Source organism: Lemur catta, chromosome 11 (assembly GCF_020740605.2).
Source record: "Lemur catta isolate mLemCat1 chromosome 11, mLemCat1.pri, whole genome shotgun sequence".
Lineage (NCBI taxonomy): Eukaryota > Metazoa > Chordata > Mammalia > Primates > Lemuridae > Lemur > Lemur catta.
The window spans coordinates 79,853,865-79,879,043 of NC_059138.1; the positions used below are offsets into that span (position 1 = coordinate 79,853,865).

At 38.1% G+C, this 25,179-nt stretch overlaps 1 protein-coding gene across 2 annotated transcripts in view; it reads right to left on the reverse strand.

Moving 5' to 3' along the window:
* Positions 1 to 24,959, reverse strand: part of DPY19L1 (dpy-19 like C-mannosyltransferase 1) — a 104,869-nt gene extending 79,910 nt beyond the window's left edge. Inside the window, exons 1-6 of one of the 2 annotated variants that reach the window (XM_045564414.1) lie at positions 24,571 to 24,959; positions 7,535 to 7,559; positions 6,803 to 6,890; positions 3,307 to 3,444; positions 1,178 to 1,298; positions 329 to 422 (exon numbers count right to left, since the gene is read on the reverse strand). In XM_045564414.1, coding sequence (XP_045420370.1) covers positions 329 to 422; positions 1,178 to 1,298; positions 3,307 to 3,444; positions 6,803 to 6,890; positions 7,535 to 7,559; positions 24,571 to 24,868 — 764 coding nt within the window. In that variant the 5' untranslated portion in view covers positions 24,869 to 24,959. The remainder of the gene's footprint in view (positions 1 to 328; positions 423 to 1,177; positions 1,299 to 3,306; positions 3,445 to 6,802; positions 6,891 to 7,534; positions 7,560 to 24,570) is intronic. The other variant, XM_045564413.1, reaches the window with a different exon arrangement.
* Between the last annotated feature and the right edge of the window lie 220 nt (positions 24,960 to 25,179).

A 25,179-nucleotide genomic window follows, 5' to 3' on the forward strand; every position in this document is an offset into this window, starting at 1 on the left:
GAGCCATTCATATCATTTGATAATGGTCTTTTCCTTTATATTTTCTATAAATAATATATATTGTTTATGATCAAGTGCCTATAAATATTTAAAATTTATCAAGTATCTCCACCATGCTCTATTTATGCCTCTAAAACATTGGTACAGTTGGCTATACCAATGGTGAAATCATGTAAATGTGAAATAATTCTATAACTACAAGTAGATATTTTAGGAATGAGATTGTTATAAAATTGAACTATCAGCTAAGTAATGATTAACTATTAACTAATAAGTATTTTTATTATTCTAGTATATCTTACAAATACATACTAAAATATTCTCTTACCTTAAATATGTGCCATATATGAAGAATAATGCCATCATTAGTCCATTTAAAATAAAAATTACAGCAACATAAAAGCAAGCAGGATCTCCCAATCCTTTAAAAATAAACAAAACATATGTTCTAACCATAAATTACTTTATGTGTCTAGCAATTTACATTAAACTGTGTTTATTTTGAAAATGGTTGCCAGATATATTAAATGGTTGCCTTGGTTCCCATGTGAAAAAATGGCACTACTGCAGAACATAGATGAGAACAGGGTAGTAACTGTGGTGGTTTTGAAACAGGGCTGCAAATTCACTGATATGCTTCCTATAGAGGTATGAGGTCTATGACCCCTGTTTTTGAGTCCGGTTGAGCTTGTTACTGCTTCAACAGAGTACAGCAGAACCAATACCATATGACTTTTGAGGCTAGGTCTTAAGAGGCCATGCAGGGTACAGCTTGGAGTCTTGAGCTGACATAGGAAAGGCCTGACTACTCTGGGGTACCTTGCTGTAAAAAAGACCCAAGTTACATGGAATAGCCACATGTATATGTCCCAGTGGACAGTCCTAGCTGAGCTCAGCCTCACAATCACCCCAACTAGGAAGCAAAATGTGAGTGAAGCAGCCTCCAGTTAATTCTGGTCTTCCCAGCCATTTGAGTCTTACTAGCAGAGGCCCCCGACATTATGGAGACAAATTAACCCTGCTAGATTCTCCTCAACTTTTAGATGTGCAGAATGTACACGCATAATAAAATGGTTGCTGCTTATACCACTAACTTTGGGCTAAGTTTATTATGCTGGGTGTGTAAGTTTACTATGTTACTATAGATAACTGGACAATATTATAGAAAGAAACTTACCCTCACAGCTTTCAACAGGGCTGAGTCCTTCTCCTCTGGTAACTGTCCAACATATCTTGGTTTGAATACCAATCAAGTCCATTATTTTGGTATAAATCCGGTACCAGCTGGCCAAGATTACCTATTTTTTTAAAAAGTAGAGGCATCATAAGAAAAGAAATTATCCTAAACAGTTTTTATTACTATAATATTTTTGATATATTTTAATAATTACCAAATTTCCCCTTCCTGTACCATCCACTTGGCTCCCTTTAAATCTAGTAAAATGAAGCTCAGAATCTCCTATCTCTTCACTGGTCAGTCTTCAACTGCTCATCCATGGGTAAGAATAAAACATAACAAAAAAATTGCAAGATTTATATTTTTCAAAAGCTATAAAACTCTAAGGGACATAAAAGAAGATTTGAACAAATAGAGTGATACTGGGTCTACTTAAATAGACCTAATCTTTCAAGATGTGAATTCTCCCTCAAATTAATTCATAAACCTAAAACAATCCTAATCAAAATCCCAAGAGTGTCTAAAATTTAACTAGAGAAATAACAAAAAGAAAACAACTAAAGGGAATGTCCTAACAGATACTAAAACTTATTACTCACAGTAATCAAAATGGTATGATACTGGCACAGGAACAGCCAGACAGATCAATATAACTGTGGTAGAGGTGGTGGTGGTGAGCCACCCAGGTCCCCCTTCTGGGCTAAGGCTCTCATTCCTCCAGCTGCCCAGAGGGTTGGTAACTGACAGCTCTCAGCTAAGTCCTTCTCTGGGAACTGCCCTGGCTGAAGAAAGTAAATTCACTCAAAGGCGCAACCCCTACTCAAGGGCGCAACCCCTACCCAAGGGCAACCTATATCCAATAACTAACTAGTCAACTGGGAGGGATATAAAGGCCAAGGGCCCTTGCCTTAAGGCAGAACAACTCTGCAGGGCCATCCCGGCTCCAGAGCTCCCCTGGGACTGACTGAGGTCTTCACTGTAAACTGCATTATAGTGCAACTCTTCCATCTGCCTCATTCTGCTTCTTTCATCCCCCTCCAGCTGTTGATCCCATGGGCACTCCCACAAACACTGCCTTTATGTAAATCTCCATCTCAAAGTCCACTTTCTATGGCCTCAACCTAAGGCAATACTGAGCACAAAGTCCAAAAACAGATGCAAGCATACGTGTACAATGATTTTGCATATTAAAAAAGAAAGCTACTATTAATACAAATCAGTGGAAACAGAATGGACCACTCATCAGTATTAGGTTGCACAGAATAGCATTTTGAAAAAAATATAGATACCTACCCCACACTATGCATCAAAACCAATTCCAGATAAATTAAAAATGTAAATATAAAAATATAATTATAATGAGTATAAAGATTTACATGTATGCATAAAAAACAAATTTTTAAAATTCATAGATATTTCTGTATAGAAAAAATTACATACACATCATACACAAAGCTAAAAACCAAACGAAAAACTATGTTTTATCCTTAAAGCATTACAGTAACACCTGTGTATAAATAAACATAATAAATTTATTACAGACAAAAGGCAGGAACAAGCAACTATTTTTAAAACTGCTAGTGGAGATTTCAATTAGTAGAACCTTTCTGGAAGGCATTTTGGTAGCATGTACTAAAATCATTAAAGTATATATTCTGTTGAACTCAACAGTTCCACATCAACAAATTTATAATTTTGCAAGGAGGGTAAAGGAGAAACCAAATATCACTCCCTTCCCCTCTTACTTCCTGGATAGGCTGACCTTCTCCCACTCCCACCCCAAGAAAGTACACTCAATCATATGAGGAACTCTAAAGAGGGAAGAAACATTATTTGGCAAATGACATGTAAAAGTAATGGAGCTCCCTTACTGTAATCCCTACAAGCACACCAAATCTAGTTTTTGCATTTTCTAAACAATCACAATAGAAGTTCCTATAGAATCAGTTAAAGCCCCTGCAAAATCAATAATAATCTTTTTCCCATGTTCCTTCCCAAGCTACCTATTCTCTTTTAAAAAATGAAATAAAATTTAATATATTGAATTATATCTTAGATTTAGAATCAGCATTTATACAAAAAAAAAAAAGTGAAAAAGTGAAAAATCACAATTGGAAAAATTAACTTACCTCAGGGTAAAGATTGAACCTTTTTAATGTATTAATAACAAGGGGATATTCAGTCAGTTTATCATTCATAATCATCCAGACCCCATTAAAAAATGAGGGTGCCTCCACAACAGTCTTGAAGTAGGAATAATACAGTCCCTGAAATAAGGATATGCTCTAGTTATAATAAAAGGTACACAATTATTTTGCCTCTTCTTAGCTTAAAAAAATTTAAAATACAGTTTTTAAAAAACAAGTAATAGCTACAATTAATTTCATAGGTTTCTGATCACTGATAAATTCTAAAGATAAAAAACTATATTATTTTCATAGAATCTTGTCTTAATTTAAATAATTGAAAGCAAAATAGCTTCCAAAATAGCTTCAACATTTAAAAATAACATGACTCAGCACACTTCACCTAAGAAAATCCTACAACCCACACTAATATAAGTGTGACAAAAAGCTATCTTATGAACAGGGTGAGTGGTTTATTGTGGAACTAAAATTTACCATAAACCAAGAAATCGTCCCAAAAGTATTCCCCCCTCCATTGCTTATCTGAGTCCCCAAAATGACACTATCATTTCTTTTTCCCTCCAGATTTACATGCAAAATTGCAAATGTGATGAGAAGGCCACCTGATGATGTATTAATACATATATATTTCATTCAGATACCAACTAATTTTATAGATCATTCTCCCTCCTATCAAGTCAGCATAAGGTAAGAACCCTGTGGGAGAGGGGATGTGGGGGGTGGCCCTATTTTGAGGAAAAGAGATAATTTTTTAGCTTGACATGCTACTTTGGAAAGATAGCAAGGGTGGAATAATACATTAGGTGAAAAACAAGAAAGTACAAGAAGCCTAGGAGGGAGTATGAGTGGCAGTATAAGGGAAGACAGATAAATACAAGACACAATTCAACCTTCCATGCAATTTTACCTAGAACTGCCCTGGCAGCCAGTACCAATGGCTACCAAACTCTAAACTGAGTTCAAGGCTCTTAATTACAAAAGCAATATGCCTACCCAAGTATTTATTAAAAAGGAAAACATGGTCTTAATACTACTGTGTTTTAGTTCTCATATCACTATTTTTTTAAAACATGTTTCCTACTGTATTAAGTTGAATAGTGTCCCCCTAATTTCATGTCCACCAGAACCTGTGAATGTGACCTTATTTGGAAATAGGATCCTTGCAAATATAATCAAGCTAAGATGAGGTCACATTGGATTAAGGCAGACTCTAAATCCAATACAACTGACATCCTTACAAGAAGAGGGAAATCTGGACACAAAAACAGACACAAGGGGGGAAAAGCCACGTGACAATGAAGGCAGAGATCAACAAGTCAGGGAATGCAAAGGATTGCCAGCAACCACCAGAAGCTAGGAAGAGATAAGAAGGGACTGTCTCCGATAGCCTCCAGAGACAACATGGCCCTGTCAACACCTTGATTTCCCACTTGTAACCTCTAGACTTGTGAGGGAATAAATTTCTTGCATTTTAAGCCATCTAATTTACTATATTTTGTTATGGAACCCCTAGGAAACTACACCTACCTTGTTTTGTAGGTTTAATTGGGAATAATGTAAATGTTTTATTTAATTATAAATCAAATAAAAATCCCTAAATATCAAAATAAAAATAAAAGAATTAACTATTAAGTTAGTAGAGAATTTCAAGTAACTTAATAGTAATTTTACTGTATATTTCTAGTGGAATATATCCTAGGCTAAAACAAACTGTAAGAAAATTACTTAAATTGTTTTCAGTAATCATATTTTTTAATAATACCTTTGGTACTTTTATTCATAACAAATAGTAATTTGAAACCAAGATTCTCAGACTAAGAGAAAAGATGTAAGTTTAACATTAAATAAGTAAAAAACAGCTAATCCTAAATTTCAATTCTAAAATATGAATATAAATTTATGATTTACTTTCTTTTTAAAAAAAAATTTGTTTCCTAATTCTGTTCACTAAAAAGGCTTAGACACAATGGCCAATCTAGTAGTAATGAGCAACTCTAGGACCAAAATTGTGGTCTCTAAATACCATTTGCTACAGAAAGGAATGGGGGCTCTTTGCTAGATCTGGGAAGAAAATGTCTTATAGTACTTGAAAGTAAGAAAGCTATGAAACACTAGTAAAGTCACCTCAAGAGCAAGCAGGGTGAACTACAAAGGCTTTCACTAGCTAAAGACAGGAAGTTTACAAAATATGTTAAAAATCCATCACATGATAATGACATGCCAAAAGAAAGTACTCCATTGGTCACCACTAGAAGATGACAGAGAATGTACTCATTTTTCTGAAAACTGATAAATAAAAAGAAAGTATCAAGCATTTTCCTGTCTTTCCTCTATGAAGTATATATGTCAGGAAACCAAAAAGATATTGTGGGAAACTTCTTTAGAGAAGAATTATAATGGACAGGCTTGGTGGCTCCTGCCTATAATCTCAGACTATGGGAGTCCAAAAGAGGAGGATCACTTGAGCCCAGGAGTTCGTGGCTGCAGTGAGCTGTGACTGTGCCACTGCACTCCAGCCTGGATGATGGAGTAAGACTCAGTCTCTTAAAAAAAAAAAAAAAAAAGAGAGAGAGAATTATAGTAATTAAGTACTAGAAAAAAATGATAGAATAGATAATCATAGTTTGCCAATGATAATTAAATAACTGACCTGGGCTTATGACTAGGCTATAATGGAGAGATCAGTCTCACAACACCTAAAGCCACTGATAAACCTTAGCATCAGAGAAAGTGGAACGACTAGATATGGTATGCCTCTTGGCATGATAGAATAGAAAGTGCACAACACAACCTAGGAAGTATTCCTGCCAGGAAAAAAGTCAACTCTTCAGCTGTCAAAACTCTAATCCACCAATTTTCAGGAAACTTGGGACAAATAAACATAATAAACAATATGAATTACTGTGGGTAATTCTACAAGACAAATAATCTGGATTCCTCAACAAATAAATAGCAGGAAAACAAAACAAAAATGGGAAGAGGAATTTATTTAATAAAGATTAAAAGACTTAAGAGATACATCAACTAAATGCAGTATTACAGACATTGTTTGGATACTATTTCAAACACACCAACTGTTTAAAAAAAAAAGAAAGCATAGAAAAAGAGCCAATGAGGTCACTTAAATACAGATTTTTATTTGGTGATATTAAGGAACTGTTGTTAATTATTTTCAAGTGTAACAATGGTACCAGGGTTAAAAACAAAAAAGAGTCTTGCCTTTTGAGATACTTATGAAAGTATCAATAGATGAAATGATACAATGTCTGGGATTTCCTTTAAAAAGAGATGGATGAGTACAGGTGTAGATACAAGAACACTGGTTATGTGCTGCCAGCTGTAGAAGCAAGAGAGTGGGGTGAGGGTTGCTATGTATTCTTTCTACTTGAAACATCTTTTCGAAAATTTCCATGACAAAAAGCTTAATTTTTTTTAAAATTCCTAAAGTACTACAATAAAATACCACATAAAAACTAACCATTTCAGTGCGAAAAGCCATCTCCCTTTCCAATGTTGAGAGGTGAGAAAAATGACGATCATTTTCAAAAAGGTGTGTTATATGGCTCCTGGAAGAACAAAACAAAGCAACAGTGTTAAAACTTACATTAAGTATTATTTTTAAAAGTAACTCTAAAAGCAAAAATCAGAGTATCTATTGCAGACAATTTAGTAATAAAACCCAAATACAATAATATTCATATTTGTTTTCCACCCAGTACATCTTTTCTACTAAAATTTCTCTCTATTAAAAAAACACATTCAAATTAGATTTTAAAATTAAAATGAACTAGAATGATGGTATTTTAAGTGAAGTACAACAAAAGTATAGATTTAAACTGTAAATGTCACTGGGTCAACATTTCAGAAATATCTAATGAAATTCATATTTCTCTCTATCCAGAAGATTAAAAAAATTAATCTTCCTTGCAACATGAATACTATATTAATGTTAAGTGAGGTAGAATATCAAATATAGCCTCTTTAATAATAGATCTCTTTTATTAAAAAGATTAAATTATTCTGACTGTGATTTATCAATTAAACTACTTTTTCAGACTACTGTGCTGCATGTATTTTATATGTATATATATATATGAATATACATATTCATCCTTACTATGCTGAAATTATTCCTTTAAATGTATAGAGAAAAGTTTTGGTAAATTGTAAACATCTGCATAAAATACCATAGGAGAAAAAACAATCTTACCAGTGCAACACTGCTGCAAAGGCAGCTGGAAGAAAAAAAGAAATTTACATTACTATTTTAGCATAAAGAAATATTTTCACCTTACAGAAAAGCATGTCAAGATAAGCATGTCAAATACTGAGATGTGCAAATGTTGGACTCTTAGTGACTGGGCCAAGAATATTGGTTCTTCAAAAAAAGCCCCAAGGCAATGCTTAAAATTCCAGTAGACTGGACCATAAGAGAATTAAGCATATAGCTACAATTTTCATTCACTCACTTACTCAACAAAATATATGAGGCCTAGTATTTGCCAAACACTATACAGGAACCATTGGATGAAAACTACCACTAATAGAACCAAGAGGAATAGACTCACAGGTAAGGATAACTTAGAATAAAGAAATATGGTGGCTTGGGGGTACAGGATTGGGATGGTAAAAAAGAAGGAACTACCATTTTTACATACTACTGCAATGTCTGAAATTTTATTATAAATCTAATCTTGTTTTTAAACAAATTTAAAATGAAATGAGGAAGGAGGAAAAAAAGAAAAGGGAAAGAAAGCTAATAAAATCAATCTCATAACAATCAACAGCTTGCTCTCTATTCAAGTACAAAGAACATATTAAGATGAATCCAGAAAATGTTAATACTATTTGGTCTCCTTATATCACAAGATACATCTGATTGCAGGCTTCTGATTAAATAACTACTAAAGTTTATGGATTATGTTTCTGAATTATGAAAATACTCTTAGAAATAAAAACCAGCCCAGGTGCTCACACCTGTAATCCCAGCATTTTGGGAAGCCAAGGTAGGAGGATAGCTTGAGCCCAGGAGTTTGAGACCAGCCTGGGCAACATGGACGGAAAGAAGGAAGTAAGGAAGGGAGGGAGGAAGAGAAAAAGAAATGAAAACCAAATAGCTCAGATCTTGTTGTCTTATCCTTGAAGTAGTATTTATATTTTTTTAATTTAAAATTACATTTTGCCCTGGAGGTATGGTTACCAAAGACAGAGTTACTCTTTCTAGATCACTGAAGTTACAGATATTTAACTTGGTTTGTCATTTACATTTTTATAAGGTATTTTCAGCTTTCGAAATTTTAATTTTTTCCTTACTGACAAACCTATTATTTGCTTTTGATTTCTATCTTTAAAAATTTCACCCCACCATAATAAAATTTGGCCTTTATTTTCTCAATGATTCAACTGTCATTTTCTAAATAAATCATTCTTCTCTCATTGAATGTAAATGCCACCTTTATCATACCGAAGACTTGTCACATTTACACTTTGATAATCTCTTTGAGATCATAATTGGATTTTCATTTATAAATTAATTTGGGAAGTATCTACATGTTACAATATAGAGTCTTCATATCCATAAACATGATATATACCTTCAATAATTCAAATTGCTTTTCAATTGCCCTTGAGAAAAATCCTATAGTTATTGTTAATATATATTTCTTAAGATTCTCCTGGGAGCTTAACATTTGTTTCTGTTAATATTCATGAAGTCTGTTTTACTGTACATTACTAGATATTGTTAGCATATTTTTGAAGAGTATTTATTTTGTAATGTATTTTTGGCTCATTTGCTAAACTATTAATTCATACAGTTTTTTAGCTTATCTTTAATTCTCCATTTTAAACAATATTAATTACAAATGATAATTTTGCTCCTGTTTTACAATTTTACTGTTAGTTTCTTTTTCACTTATAATAACTTATAGAATACTACTAAATAATTCTGATAAAAGAAGGCATCCTTGACTTCTGCTGACTTTACATTTCACATTATGCCATTAAGTTGGCCTTTGACCATCACAATTTTGCAGTGATAACTAAGATTTGTCAAAATCATCATCCCTCTATGTCCTTAAAATACTACAATTTCTCAGAAAGATGGGAGATATAAGATACCTTTGCTACCTTCCTAATTTAATTCCTTTAAATTGGCTTCCTTTGGCACTAGACAGTAGACAATCCTTGGAGCTCATGGCAAGTGAATGGCACTGTTTCCTAGTCTCCAGGGTCCATTCATAATGTCCAATGACTTGAATTCCTTTGTTCCTTTCAATTTAGTGATAATAATGATGATGACAATAATAAAGCAGCTAACATTTAAATGCTTATTACATAGGCAGCACTTTACAAGCGCTTCACTTGGACTAGCTCCATAAATCCTCACAACTATCATATGTGGTAGGTCCAAATATTTCCCCAGTATACAGACTAGAAATTGAAGCACAGAGTAGTTGAGTAACTTGTACAAGAACACATAGCAGCAGGTAAACCAAGAAAGCGAAGCTAGACTCAGGAATTCTGTCCTGCACTGCATGGCCTCTGTAGAAAAGGATTGGAGGAGATGAAACTAAGGCCTTCTTTACCCTAAAGTATTCCTATTTCCCTCCCTCTTTTTTAAAGATAAAAGGGAAAAAAGTGTTACATTTCATCTGTTGATATAGGCAGCACATTTTATAAAAGTTATTAATTTTTATATAAAACTTTAGAGATATACTTTATTTAAAAATTAAAATATATTCATATGTCATTTGAAAATGAAAGTCCCCGTAAAGCAAGTACTTCTTTGCGAGCATACAATTTAAGAATAGAGACATAAAATAACAAAAACTTCTGAAGGCACCCCTAAAGAGCTTTTCTTGCCTTCTCGCCTACCGAAATACACCAAATGATTTTCTCTAAGTTTATTCCAGTGATTATCAACCCTGTCTATGTCTTTTTGAGAGTGTAACAAAGTTGGTAAGCCAATTTTTTCCACTTTAAGACACATGCCATTTTTTTGGATTCTAAGGAAATGAGGTAGATATAGTATTTAAAAGACCCAGAACATAAAAAAACTATAAATTTAAAAAAAAAAATCCAAACCTATTCTATAAGAAAACAGTGTTCAAGGAAAGGTTTGCTTTGTAATCCAATTCAAAGCATCACAATCTTTATGGCTGAGAATTTTGAAAGGCTCTTATAATTTTGCTGGAAGCACAGATACTGCCTATACTCTAAAACTATATTAGAGACGCTGGGATATTGCATTAACTCTTTCTGATTAAAGAAAATTTATACCAGATTATATGTCACATTATATCAATTTTCAGTCTTAGGGGAATTGAAAGGACTCTTTTACTGAAAATTATTCTTCTCCTCTTATTAGGATCTTGATTAAACAAAATAGATCATAACTCCCTAAGGACAGAAACAATGTTTTATCAAACTTTAAAACAGTACTTATTAGCAGGAAGCTGAGCAGGCTCAAATGTTTGCTGAATTTGGTGGTGGGGAATGAAATAATCCAAAATCATGTCCACATAATAAACCTAAATTATGGGTGTGTAATGATCTTTTTCACAAGTGAAGTCCCCATTTACTTCGTGTAAATTAGCCACCTCATCTACACATGGCCAGCTGGTTAAGCCTCCAGATGTCTTGGCCCAGGGGACAGTTCCCTCCCTGGGTCCTGCTCTCTGGCACACAGGCACTCCCTGTGGTAAGAGCCAGGTTTCTGCCAGGGATCCAACCCCAGGCCCCAGTTCCCCTCTCTCAGTTGTCCTGATTCCCCCTTGTTCCAGCTCCCAGGGTCAGTGGCGACCATTGTTCTTTCCAAGAAATCCCTTGTCCTTGGCAAGTGGAGAGGGGACATCTCCTTTTCCCCCACCCCCATATCTGGCTGCAGCAAGGAAGGCTGGAGGACAGGACAAAGAAACCAGATGGAGGGTACTTCCCTAACTGCTCTGCTGAATCCTCAAAGCCCCCAAACCTCATTCCCTCTCTGACCAGCACCTCGGCCCCGCCCACTCTTACCTTCTCCCCTCTCCCAATCACTCCACCCCAGTACCTTTACTCAGATGTCCTGGGCCCTTCCTAGACCCCTCCTAGGGATCCTTGGGAAGTAAGAGCCCTGGAATCTGCACTTTTAAAATTCCCCAGTTGAGTCTAGTGCACCTAAAGTTTGACACCCGCTGTCCTTGCTCTCTGTATCCACCTCAAAGAATGAGAGCCCCAGGAAGCCAGGGTGGGTTTCTGCATTTGCTCCTCTGTGGTCACCTGCAGGCTGCTCTTCCACAACTGCAGGATGTTTTCCTGACTACAGAAAAATTTTCCCACCCACGTTACACTTTTCCCTTACATGTATACTTTGTAAGTATAATAGTATTTGACTTCAAATTCACAAAGCATCTTCACAAACTCTTCATTTCCCAAAAACCTTGTATTTATTCCCATTTTACAAATGAAAAACAAGGCCTCAAAAAAGGTTATTTCCCCCAAAAAGCACACAGCTGATAAATGGCAAGAACGAGTTGAACCCAGGTGTTCTGATTCCAAACTTGGATCTCCTACTATGACTGACCTTCCCCACTTGTTGAGTATTTGATGACCTTATTTTGTAACAAAACTCATATGAAGAATTAGTCTAGGTCCAGAATGATATGCAAAACATAAAAACACAACCTATTCCTACATTGAGGTTAATCCATACTTAAAGCATTCTAAAGACGTTGGCCTCAAGTGACAAAATGACATAAAAAGAGGTTACAAACACCCTTTAAATTTATCTAGACAAAGTTTTCAAATCAATCTTGACAGATTCTATATTCAACCCCTTCCTAATATTACTAACCATTTCTTACTGTTCCTAGATTCTGTTCTGAGTTTTAAAGTTTCTTTCCAGAAGCTGAAGTTGTACTATTGGTCTCCCTGTTCCTGGAGCCTGAAGTCAGTTTCTAAGCCTACAGATCTAAGCATCTCACCCCCTGGGTGGAAAAGCCCCATGACTTCCCATTGCTCCCACCATGGAGCCCATACTCTGGCCTATTTCCAGTCAGTTCCCCCCGCCACCCCCCCACCCCCCCCCCGCCTACTCCCCACACCCTTCATTCTGGATACTGAGCAACAATCCTCTAAAACTGCAAGGGCCTTAATGACTCTGTAACTTTGTTGCTGCCTGAAAAATCCATAATTCACCCTTTCAAGTCAAAAGAATTCACACGTGGAATTTTGTGCTGCTTGTCTTGCTACCCTAGCTATAATACCTCTATTACAGCCCTAAATAGCTGGTCATGCACACACCAGTTTCCTCTGCTAGAATCCAAGAGCCTCGAGCCTGAGCCTATGTTTAATTCATCTTTATACTACCTAGCATCATGCCTGGCACCTCACTCAGTTAAACTGTTAAATCACTATTACCCACAAATACATAAGAGAAATTATACAATGTATTCAAATAAAAACCTAAACACACAGACAATATCTCAATGATCCAAATTATTTGAAAGGTTCCCATTACATGATACATGAAGGTATGTGTGTGTATGTATATATATGTGTGTGTGTATATGTATACACACATACCATGTGTGTGTGTGTGTGTGTGTGTACACAAATAAAATTAGAGTGCCTAGAATGAAACAAAGCCCAGTTTCTGTGCAGTAAACTAACAAATGAAAAGACATTCTTTAGGACCCAGTTTGAGAAAGAGAAAACAGTCATATATCCCACAAGCTCAGCTCCTTCCTCCCTTCTAGTGCCTAGATTTTTGTGTGGGTTATAAATATTTCAAAGCCAAAAAGTACTGAAATGCCTAGTAGATGCACAACACATTTTCCTAAAAATCAAGAGGAATATTAAGGAAACATTAGCCAATATCTTTGCCCTTAAAGATAAAATCTTTGAGGTAAGAATTAGGCTGGCACAGTGGCTCACGTCTATAATCCCAGCACTTTGGGAGGCTGAGGTGGGAGGATTGCTTAAGGCCAGGAATTTGAGATCAGTCTAGGCAACATAGTGAGACGGTCTTCTCTAAATATTTTTCTTAAAGATTAGCCAGTTGTGGTGGCACATCTCTGTATTCCTAGCTACTCAGGAGGCTGAGGTGAAAAGACTGCTTGAACCCAGGAGTTCAAGACTGCAGTGAGCTATGATCACAACACAATACTCTGTACTCTAACCTGGGCAATAGAGCAAGATCTGGTCTCCAGGAAAAAAAAAAAGGAAATTTAGGTACGTAAAATAATTACAGAAAACATAAAGCATTCAAGTAAATGGTACAAAGACTAAGAACTATAAGAAATCTGAGAAGGCAGATCAGTAATGGCCTTCTTACACCATGGTTTATTAAGATGGGATCATGGGGGGCAGGGGTAGAAGCCTCAAGACAGGGATACACCTTAGGTGGAGATTTATGGAGAGTAGCCTGAAAAGCCAACAAATAAAGCTGGATTTGGACTTGGATTCAACATGATAAAAAGAATTTCCATCACTAATGCTGGTGGTACGGAATATAAACAATGATGACAATCCTGTGCTAACATTTACCAATGGCCTACTCATTATACACACAGTGTCAGGAGTTTGGCCAAAGCTTCCTAACTAGTGGGCCCTGGAATACCAAGGATAAGATAGCCAGAGTCCCTGGGGCCAATAACCTTTTGACTTTGAAGAGATCATCCACTTGCCCCGCTGTGCCACACAAATATTACCATTTCTTTGTGTGCTATGATGTGGAAAAGGATGGGAAGCACTGAGCTCATCAACAAAGAAACCAAGCAAGTTCCAGAGAGAACATCATAATGCAGCAACATAGAGCCACAGTGATCCAAATGCTGGTGTTGCATTAGAATCATCACTGGCACTGAGTAAAAACAGAGATAACTGAATATTAATCTCAGGCCCCTAAATCTGAAACTACAGGGATTTTCTCAGTTGATTCTGATATACAGTCAAGGTTGATTATCATTAGCACAGAGAATGACTGGGGCAAAATCTAGGTAGTTATTCACAAAATTTAATGTTAGAACTGGCTCCTTGCTACTAAAGTGTCCAGTAGTAATTGTATCACCTGGAAGCTAACAAGAAATGAACCAGCTCAAGTTCCATCCCAGACCTCCTGACTTCCAATGTACATTTTAACAAGACCCTTGAGGTGATTCATACACACTTTAAAGGGTGATGGTGCCAGACTGACAGCACATTAGTATCACCTGAGAGCTTTCCATACTACTAGATCTGGCACTGGGGGTGATTCTAACGACCAAACAGGGTTGAGAACTCTGACCTGGCAGGAGCATGTTAAGACTCCATGCCCTGGCCCCAGTTCTCAGAGACCCTGATACAGTAGATCTCACTTGGGGCTCTACATTTTTAACAACCCCTGTGGTTTTACACAGTCCAAACTTTGAGAAACAGTCATTATGTCGGGATGTTCCATGAGAAGAATATGGGATTAGGTGTGAGATAAGGAGACCAGGACAGCAGTGATGAAATGGGCTTTACTACGAAAAGAGAAATATGAATTCAAAAGATGCTCTGAAAGACAAATTGACAAAACTTGATGGCTGAAAATAAGAATTAGAAAGAGAAAGAAAATTCAAATTCTTCTTTAGTTTCCCTGGTAAGAAAGCCATTCTAAAGAAGAAATATTCCTGAGGTTTTATATGACTTATAGGTTATTTAGCCTCTCAGAGTCTCATTTTCACGAAGTATAAAGTGAGGAATTTTTCCTTGGTTATTTCTTTTCCTAGCACTTAATGACCTTGAGTAGCTACCTACAGCTATCACCACTAACACCCTGGACTTCACCGCACAGCTATTTTCTCACTATTTTCTGTTTTCATTTTGATCTTCCGGCTTCCCAAACTCCAAAGCTTTTGGTAGGTTTGGCCCTTTAAATTTATTTTCTATTTTGAATTGGGTGGAAAAAACTCTACTTTGACTAGGGAAAGAAGGAATGCCCTCAATTTATCAATAGAGATATTGAGTTTCAAAGTGAGAAGCAGGATTGCTTTTAAAATTCACAGTTATTTGAAGAAACTACTGGTCCTAGTAAGACCTAGAATTCACAGAGGTCTATGTGATGATGGTTTTAAGGATGACTTTAGTTAATCTGAATCTCCTCCATATATTTGGCATTGAGCCCAACAGTCCTTTCCAACAATTAAGAAAAAATTAGAAAACACTTAATTATAATGATAATGTCTACCATTTGTCTATCAGATGCAGTTTATAGAGCCCTTTCACATATAAAGCAAAAATGGTCCAGAAGTCCCTTTGAGGCAGATAATGGCTCTTATTTTCCCATAAGGCTCAAGGTCACAGGATTGGGAAGCAGCAAGGCCTGGAGGAAGGCCTGGGTTTCTTTTGCTCTCATTTTCAGTTTCATGAAAATGTTAAGCACATTCAACCGAAAGGATAAATTGGCACACAGGAGGAAATGCCTTAGAAAGCACAAAACCATCAAGGACAGAACAATTTATGTTAAAGTGAATACAGGACATGAAAACAGGAGACCATGCAAAATATATATTAAATATCATCATCCTCAAACAGGATATAACTAGGCTTCTCAACAGAGAAATATATAAAGTAAACTTTCACATATCTTAAATATTTATATATGTATAGACATAAAAATAGGTAATACTTGATATAACAATTACTCAACATATGTGTTTAAAAGGCAATAAATCCTAACTTCTTTCAAAAATCTTATTCTCATATGTGAATACAAACATTTCTAAATCAAGCAGTAACCTACATTAATACTTTTCACCTTATTGAAAAAATGCATTTCAGTGTTTTAAGAACAAGTTGCTAGATAAGATATACAACCAAAATAATGTGCTAGCTCATTAAATGTTTCTGAGCACACACATGGAAGATACAAAATTTCAGTAAACCCAATGGGAAAAGTCATGTGGCTGCATCTCTTCGATAGGAGAAAAAGAGAACTGCACAAACACAATATACGTTCAGGCCCATCATATTCAGCAGGAGATTTTATAAGTTCATTAATGGATAAACCATCCTATCTTAAGATATGGATTTCCCCTAACTTACAAATTGCCCTTGGATATCACAATGTCTTGTTTATCCTTTAATTTAAATGATTAAGAAAACTGTTGCACCATTTTTACTATTTTACTGTTTTTATACCATTGCCAAACAACCGACACAATAAAAAAAATCTAAAATAGTTTTCAAAAAATAATTATGCAAAGACAAAATGGAGACTGACATGTTGACTATAAAGATATAAAAGAACGATTCCCCAAATAAGTAAAGCCAATAAAGTAGCGCTCTTGCTAAAAGAGCTATCGGGTCTTGGGACATACAAAGTCATCTTCCCATTAGACTTTAGATCTGAAACCTACAATTTGACAGATGTAATTAACAAAGCCAAGAGACTTTAACTTCAATTCCAAACTTCACCCACTGAGCTCAATAATGGTGTTGGGCCATTCACCTGGCCCTACGTTAGGTTTCCTCACTGGGAAAATTCTAGGAGGTAACCTTTAAGTTCTAGATTTTTATGAAATTCCTATGGAGATCAGAGATGAGAAAAGAATGAGAAATAAAGTCTTACTTTAAAAAAATTTTAAACACAGTAGAAAACAAGAGCACTATGCTAGCTACCTAAGTACTTTATGATTAGTATTAAAACTTGCAGAAAAAGATTCTGCCATTTGACACTTGTGGCACTGAAAGACTGTATTACAGAAAGAAATGATTACCGCTAGGAAAATGCAGTGCAGGGCAGTAGCACTTTAAGCAAATTTGTGTTAGTACAAAAATATGAATAAAGCCTAACTCTTCTCAATTACAACAATCTTCACAAATTAAAAATCTGTCTAGATAGAAAGTTTTAAAAAGTAATTGGTCAAGTTGATTTATAAACTGTGTTTATGATATAGTTGGTGCTATTGTAAACTAGCATATAAAATCACACCCATCCCGGTCAGTACGGTGAACCACACTAGAATTTGTATAAGTGATTTTGGTGACAGCTATGCTATTATGTTACCATTCACTGCTATAAGTTAAAATTACAAAATGCCATCCAAGCATTCATTATGTGATGGTCATAGTGCTAAAAAACACAACTGACAATTGGTGACTTGGGAAGGAAGTCAAACATGGAGAAAGATGCCAGACAAACATGAAGATATATCAGCTGTTCATTTAAGTGCCCTCAGGAAAAAAAATAATAGTGATAATGCTGAGAAAATAAAAAGCAGTATTAAAGCACAAAAATATGCTATAATATTTGTTGGTTCGTGTACTCCGAAAATAGATTCTTTTACTTTTTAAAATTTATTTCTATCCAATGATTCTTGATTGAATTATGGAAGGTCATCCATGGAGAACTAATCTTCCCTATGAAATGATACTGCCCTTTATGAGATTAACCAACAGCATAAAGGTCTAGACCTACAAATAGATGTAATTTTACTAGCTTAATGGCTAATAACCAGTAGAATGAAATGGTTCGAAGAGTACTAAACAAAACTAGCATACTCTTCCCTTGGAAGAGTGATGTTCCAATGGTTTGGGTAAAGCACAAGCTGAATGCAAAGGATGATCTAGCAAACAAGAATTTAGGATTAACATATAAATAATAAAGCCTAAAGCTACCTCACTTGGAACTAGTATGCAAGCTTATAGTCTGTATGATAACATGAATATAGTCGGCCATCCCTATCTGTGGGTTCCACATCTGTGGATTCAACTAATCTCAGATCGAAAATATTTGGGGGAAAAATGCATCTGTACTGAACACATACAAACTTTTCTTCTTGTTATTAATCCATAAACAATACAATGTAACAACTCTTTATATACCATTTACATTGTATTGGGTACTCTAAGTAATCTAGAGATGATTTAAAGTATCAAGAGGATATGCACAGGTTACAAGCAACTACTCACCGTTTCATTTCAGGGACTTGTGCATTCCTGGATTTTGGTATCTGAGGGAGGTCCTTGAACCAATTCCCCACAGATACTGAGGGACAACTGTACCTCATTATCATAATTTTAAGAGACAGTAATATGCCTAATACACTCATTAAGAGACACTAATGCAGACTAATAGGATAAGTGTTTAAAATGTATGGAAGCCATTGTTCAAATTTTGGCAACATCCACATACAAATAGGTATATAATTGAAAATTTATCTCCTTTCAGTATTGATGTCATATTACTAGCCAAAAATCAATCATAAATTGATAATACATCCTTATTTTCACACAAACTAAACTCATCACACTTGTTATTTGAGTACTTATGAGCACCATATATTCAGAAATCTTTTGTTTCTTTTCATGATAAAACAGGTTCAGGTGATTAGAAACATTCTTTAGAGTTAACCAGAAACCTATTTTAAGAATAAAAAATGGTTTTAAACATTAAAGAAAGTCTTTAAAATCCCAAATTCCCATCTTACTCACTGGCTTTCCCTCTATCAAAAGGATTTGTTCTGTAAAATTTGGATTCAATCAAAAGGCCACACTCAAGGATCCAGAAGGCCACATGTGGCCCTAAAGCCACAGGTTCCCCACTCAACAAAGCCTGGCACAGAGTAAGCCCCATATCAGTACAAGATGCTATCACTCCCATGAATATAAGAATATGAATGCAATTCTCACGAATCTGAAGACCACCCGTTCGCTGACAACCCCCTACTTTATGTCTCCACTCAGACCTTTTCTCTCACGTCCCATCACCACCTTGACATTTCTACTTGGACATCTCACAAATGTCTCAAAGGTGACATGTCTAAGGTAGAATTCTTGATCTTTTCCTTCAAGCCTGTCCCCTCATCCACACCTCTCATTCCCCATCTCAGTGAATGCCACCATTATTTACCCAATTACAGCAGATAAAAACCTAGAAATTACTCATAATTCTTCCCTGTTAACTCCAAGGCCAATTCATCAGTAAGTCTTATCATTTCTATCTCCAAACTATATCTCAAATACACCCCCTTCATCCAGGCCAATAAGTCTCTTCTTGGTATCTGTAAGAGTCTCCTCACTGGTCTCTCTGCTTCTGTCCTTGCATTGTCACAACCCATTTTCCCGAGAGCAGATTTCTCAAAGTAAAAATTCAACCATGTCACTCTCCTGTTCAACACTCCTCAATGGCTTCTCATTGCAGTAGGAATAAAATCCAAGCTCCATATCAAGATCTGGTCTGTGTCCATCTCATTTTGATATACCACCACCCTCTCTTCTTTCAACATGTTAAGCTCCATTCTACCTTAGCATATGCTATTCATTGGTATACTCTCTTTTCCTCTGTGCAGCTAACATCTTTTCTCAGCTTTAAGGCTATCTCCTCAAACCCCTCTTCCTGACCCTATTTAAAGTGGGTATTTCCTATTTGTTTTTTTTTTTTTATCTCAGCAGCTTCTTTCCTCCAATGCACTTACTACAATGTGCTAGTATTTTCATTTATTTGCTCCCCCCAAAGAATGTAATTTCCCATGAAGGTAGGGGGCACAGAGTCTCATTCTCCATTTTATCCTTAGTAATTAGCACCTGTCACAGCAGGCATTCAATAATTGGATAATACGAATGAGCCTATTGTCCAGTTTTTCATATATTTTTTCATTTACTCTTCTGCATAACCAAAACCCTTATTATCCCCATTTTAAAGATGAGGTGACTCAGAGTGAGAAATACTAAGGGAGTGTAGAAACAGCTGATGAGTGCAGAAACAGGATTCACATGCAGGTCGGTACCGAAATGCCTGTGCTGCTTCTACCACGCCACAGTGCTCCACCCATCCCAGTTCCCAATACCTGGGCTCAACTCTGCCTCACCCAGTTTTCTACCCCCTCTGCCCTAAGAAGTCACAGTGCCTCCTAGTATATGGGCTCCAAGGCTCTCACAAGTTGTGGATAATAAGAGCAGTGGCCCTACATGTTGCAATTTTGCCTCCCAGGGTACACTGACCAATATCTGGAGAGATTTTGGTTGTTACTACTGGGGAGGTACTATTGGTATCTGGTACGTAGAGGTCAGGGATGCTGCTAAACATCCTGCAATGCACAGGATAGCCCCCATCACAAAAAAATTGTCTGAGCCAAAATATAATAATTCTGAGGTTGTGAAGACCTGCCAAAAAAGAACCAGATTAGAGCAGGAGTGCAGAGGCCACTGAACACGGGAACCAGGCAGGTGATATGAATGAGTCAAACAGCACTAATGTCATTTTATCATCTATCTTTTCCACACTCAGGTTACCGTATTTTATTTGGAAATGGTATTTTATGTTATAATCTTTCACCACCGACATGCTTTGTTGCATGTTTAACATGTATATTTTTCACTTCCACAAAGGAAAGCACCCTTTCCATTTTCTCTTGAAACATACAGCCTCCTCCAGCTATCCTTTTGTCTTCCATCTTTTAATAAGGGACATGGATACAAAAAAGGTCACTCTTCTCTTAACTCAAAATAACTTCCATATCAGATCATAAATACTACAGCTCTAGCTTGAGGGAAACAATAGAGACTAGGAAACTGTGGCAAACTGGACTGTCCATGTCCCCATTTAAAAGGGGGCTGGGATTTACACAGTTCCAGCAAATTGCTGCCATATAGGAACATCAGTTCGGTGATGCTAGACAGTCTGTTTCTAAAGAGAGGCAGGACATTAAACTGTAAAAACTGATGCTTCCTTCCACCGCCACCACTACTGCCACCACCATCCCCATCCCACATTCAGATTTAATTGGTCTGATGTGTGGCTTGGATATCAGGATGGTTTAAAGTATTCAAGTGACTCTTGTATACAGCTAAGATTGTGAAGCACTGGTTTAGTCCAGGTCTCTAATTTTACGTGTGCACAAACTGAGGCTCAGAAAGCTAAATGCTTTGCTCAGGCACCCTCCTAGTTTGAAACAAAGTATATTATCAGAACATAGTTCTTGTAAGGCACTGTTTTCACAACACGGGATTAAAGTGTTATGAGTCAGAACAATGGATCATGAAATCAACTTAATTGTTTATAAAAAAATTATTTTTAAAGGATAGAACAGAAAACCAGAGCACACCACACATTATAGGGATAAATATTCTTACATGAACTTTTTGCTTTTATATATATGCATATGTACTAGTTAGTCTCCATTTACCTCTCCAAATTCATTCTCTTCCCTTCTCCACCTTGTTCCCAGCCCCAGGAGACTGACCCTACAGAGTGCTCCAGCTGCTCCCCTTGCCTAAGGGCTTCCAGTAGGTTCTGCCAGTGAGAAGCACTAAAGGGAGCCCAGAGGGTGGGAGGAGAGTGCTTCTTTCGGGTCACTCTTCCTGGGTGACCTTGCTCCCACAGCATAGCTCTGGCGTATCTTTACCTCCTGATAAAGCTCTCCTTCAGGCCCAGAGGTGGTAGCACCTTCCCATTGTTGACAGTCCTTGGGTGATGATTTAATATCCTTTGTGGGTTCCTTAAACCTACTCATGCTTCTGAAAATAGTCCATTCATTAAATCTGTTTCCTGACAGAATGCTGATATACATAAATAGATCAACAGACACACAGACATATGCATATAAGTACTGAATTGTATTTTCAGTATTGTGAGCAGGTTTACTGTAAAATGTATTGTTTACAATGTGGGCTGTGACCAAAAAGTTCGAGAAACATTGTCAAGGTTCTTACTACACTGCCGCCTCCTCTGGCTGATATAGGGAGCTACTGGGTTGAAACTTCTAAAAATAAGCATTTCAAGAACCCCTCTTTGCAAATGTTAACATTAAATTAAGTAAATAATGTCCAAAAAGAAGAAAACATATATATTAAAGGAGACATTTTTTAAAAATGCTTAACACTACCCAAAAAAGGAAAGGGCTACCTTGGTAGGCAGTAAGTTCCTTAGCGCTTAGCACATGAAGAGAGCCTTGGTTAGTTTCTAACTCTTAAAAATGAGCATTCCCATAATATCATGCAGCTTCGAGTTAAAAAATCTCTTCCTAAATAGAAATGAATCCATTTTTGTCTAGCTTAATATTTAATTGTTGTTGTACTTGATTTTTTTGATCAGTTACAAATTAACTCTTGATGAACAAAAGAATATTCAATTTATCTCAATGTGGAAACCAAAGAGCTATTTTAAAGTCCCACACTAAAGCACTGTACTGTGTTAGTTCAACACTCACTCTGTGAAGGAGAAGAGGATGAAATGAGGCAGCTTTCAAAAATGTTTAAACTCTGTTCCTATCTGCAGGATGTGAGTGGCTTTTTGTTACTCTGGCAGGGCATGACCATGGAGAAGAAATAGGTCTGATATTGGTCTATGAGGGTAGACATAGAGAAAGAACCAGACACTCCCAGTCCAATCATTCAGCAGAACCATCTCTCAAGGTGTGCCCTCATGTAGATGGTTAACAAGGACAAAAAGTCTCGACTTTGGTCTATTCATCCAACCTCCATACATCTGATACCTATTGTCCAAGGTACACCCAAGAATATGGTGCGCCACATTCACTGAACCTCATTCAGTGCCCAAAGGGGCAAGTCAAGCAAAGTACTATACTGTTACACTAATACAAAACTGTATTTAGGTACGGGCTAAATCCAATCATAAGTCATCCAATATCAAAAGATTCAAAGGAAATGCAATTATAAAAAAAGAAAATATGCAGAAACATGGCAATAGATAGTATATTATTCCAAGATTTCTTATTGTAACCTACCTGAAGCAATGCCATTCTATATTTTACTACAAAGTGAATGTTTACACTAGCCATTTAATAAAAATGCAACTTCATTCTGTCACCAGATCTCAAATCAGGATTAAGCATTTGCTTTTATTATAGCAACTACAATTTGTCAAATGCTTTAAACACAAAATACCTTCCCATGTATCACCCAACCCTTTCAATTACGGTCCCGAGGATGTCCCTATGGAGTAAATCTGGCATGTGATAATCCCACCTAGCAGAGAAGAAAAGACTCACAAAGGAAGTAACTTGAAACAAACCAAATGAACCTCCGTGTACTGGATCATGAAGGCTCTGCCTCATCCACTGTATCATGCTGCCTCCCCAAGGTGAACTTACCTAACCTGCACACTAGCCAGGTTTTGGAGCTCGCTACTTAAAAAAAAAAGAGAGAGAGAGAGAGAGAGAATGTGCTGAAAAACTGAATTTTTCTAGGCTTGAATCTACTATGAAAAAAAAAAGTACCCTAATAACAACCTCCCTGAGCCCATTGGAATACACACACAGAAATGACTCTGGCTTTTTATTACTGAGTACCTTCTAGCGGTGGCTGTTACCCAAGGGAAACCAATTTGCTGCGTTCTATTCGTCTGCCTATATTGAACCCAAACTCTTAGCTAAGGGAACTTACGGTCACTAAAAGAATTTGAAAATACACAAAGCGATAACTCACCATTATTTAAATAATTAAGTAGCCAAAGTCCATTATATAGGAAAAGCAGTGTTACGGCATTTCACTAGCTGACTTAGAAAAAATAGGCCTACTATCCAAACCGCTAAAACTTGCCTTATCAGAATGTCCATCAAGAAACAAAGAAAACCTGAAATGGGTGCAAACATGTCAATGCTTCAACTTTTTTTCAGCACATCGTTACATATTATCCATTTGGTGCATGGCAGAGTGAAGGGAGGAGAGCCCTCCTCATCAATCGTTCCTAGGTCAGCAGGGAGGATTAAGGCTCGGTGACCAAAACAAAACACAACCTGGAAAGTGACGTGTCGAGGGGAATTACAAATAAAGTGCCACTGGCGTGTTCGCGGCCAAGAAGAAAAAAGCACGCTGAAATTTAATTATAAGTTTAAGCAACTTTCTAGCACATGGAACATGCGTTTGCTTTGAGCTCCACGGAATCGTTCCCAAGCCAAAGCAGACCATCCTCGCGGTGAGGGGCCGAGATAACGGGAAGGCGGACGGTCGCACCAATCAGCGGCGCCCAAGTCTCGTTAGCTCAGACCTGCCTGTTCGCGGCCAGGCCGGGCAGCTGTTGATCTCAGGGCCATTTTTTAAAAGCCCAGAAAGAGAGCGGGTGGGAAGCGTGCGAGAGCTGAGCCCGGGGAGGAGGAGCGGAGCAGGAGGTAAGATCGTCCCAGGAAAAAAGTCAGAGAGGGCTGCAAACTGGCGGGGACCGGCCGGCGGGGCTCCGCGCGGCGGAAGCGGGAGGAGAGGGGAAGGAAGCCAGGGGAGGGGAGGGGGCCTGGCCTCAAAGTTCCGCGTCCCGGCGGCGCCCGCGCGCCCGGGGCTGCTCACCTAACAGGAGCGTGGTCCAGGTCCGGCCGCGCCCCGCGCGCCGCAGGCCCAGCGCCCCGCGCAGCCCGGCCGCCAGGCGCCCCCCGAGGCCGCCCCGGGCGAGCGGCGCGGCGGGCTCGGCGCGGGGCCCCTTCCTGCCCGCGGCGCCCTTGCGCCCTGGGGACGGGGGCGCGCGCTCGGGCCCCGGCTCCCCGGCGCCGATGTCCAGCGCTCCCCTCAGCGGAGACTGCGAGGCGCGGGGCGGCTGGGGCGCCTTGGGAGCTGCCTCCCGGTGCTTGTTCCGCGCCTGCAGGACCATCTTAGCATAGTCGCGCCCGCTCGCTGCGCGCGCCCGGACGGCGGCCGAAGAACAGCGGGCTGGCGGGGCGGCCGGGCGCCGCTCACTCTCCTGCGGGCGGGCGGAGGGCGGGCCTGTCCCTCCCCGCGAGCCGAGAGGCGGGGAGAGCAGGAAGGCCGGGCGGCGGCTGCCTGCTTGGCTGTACGGCCGGGAGGCGGCGCCGGACTCGCGCGCCCGCCGCCGTTGCCGCCGCTCCGGTTGTCACGGCGACCGCAGAACGCCGGGGGGCGGGGGCGGGGACACCCTGCGAGCGGCCGCAGCCCCGCCCCCGC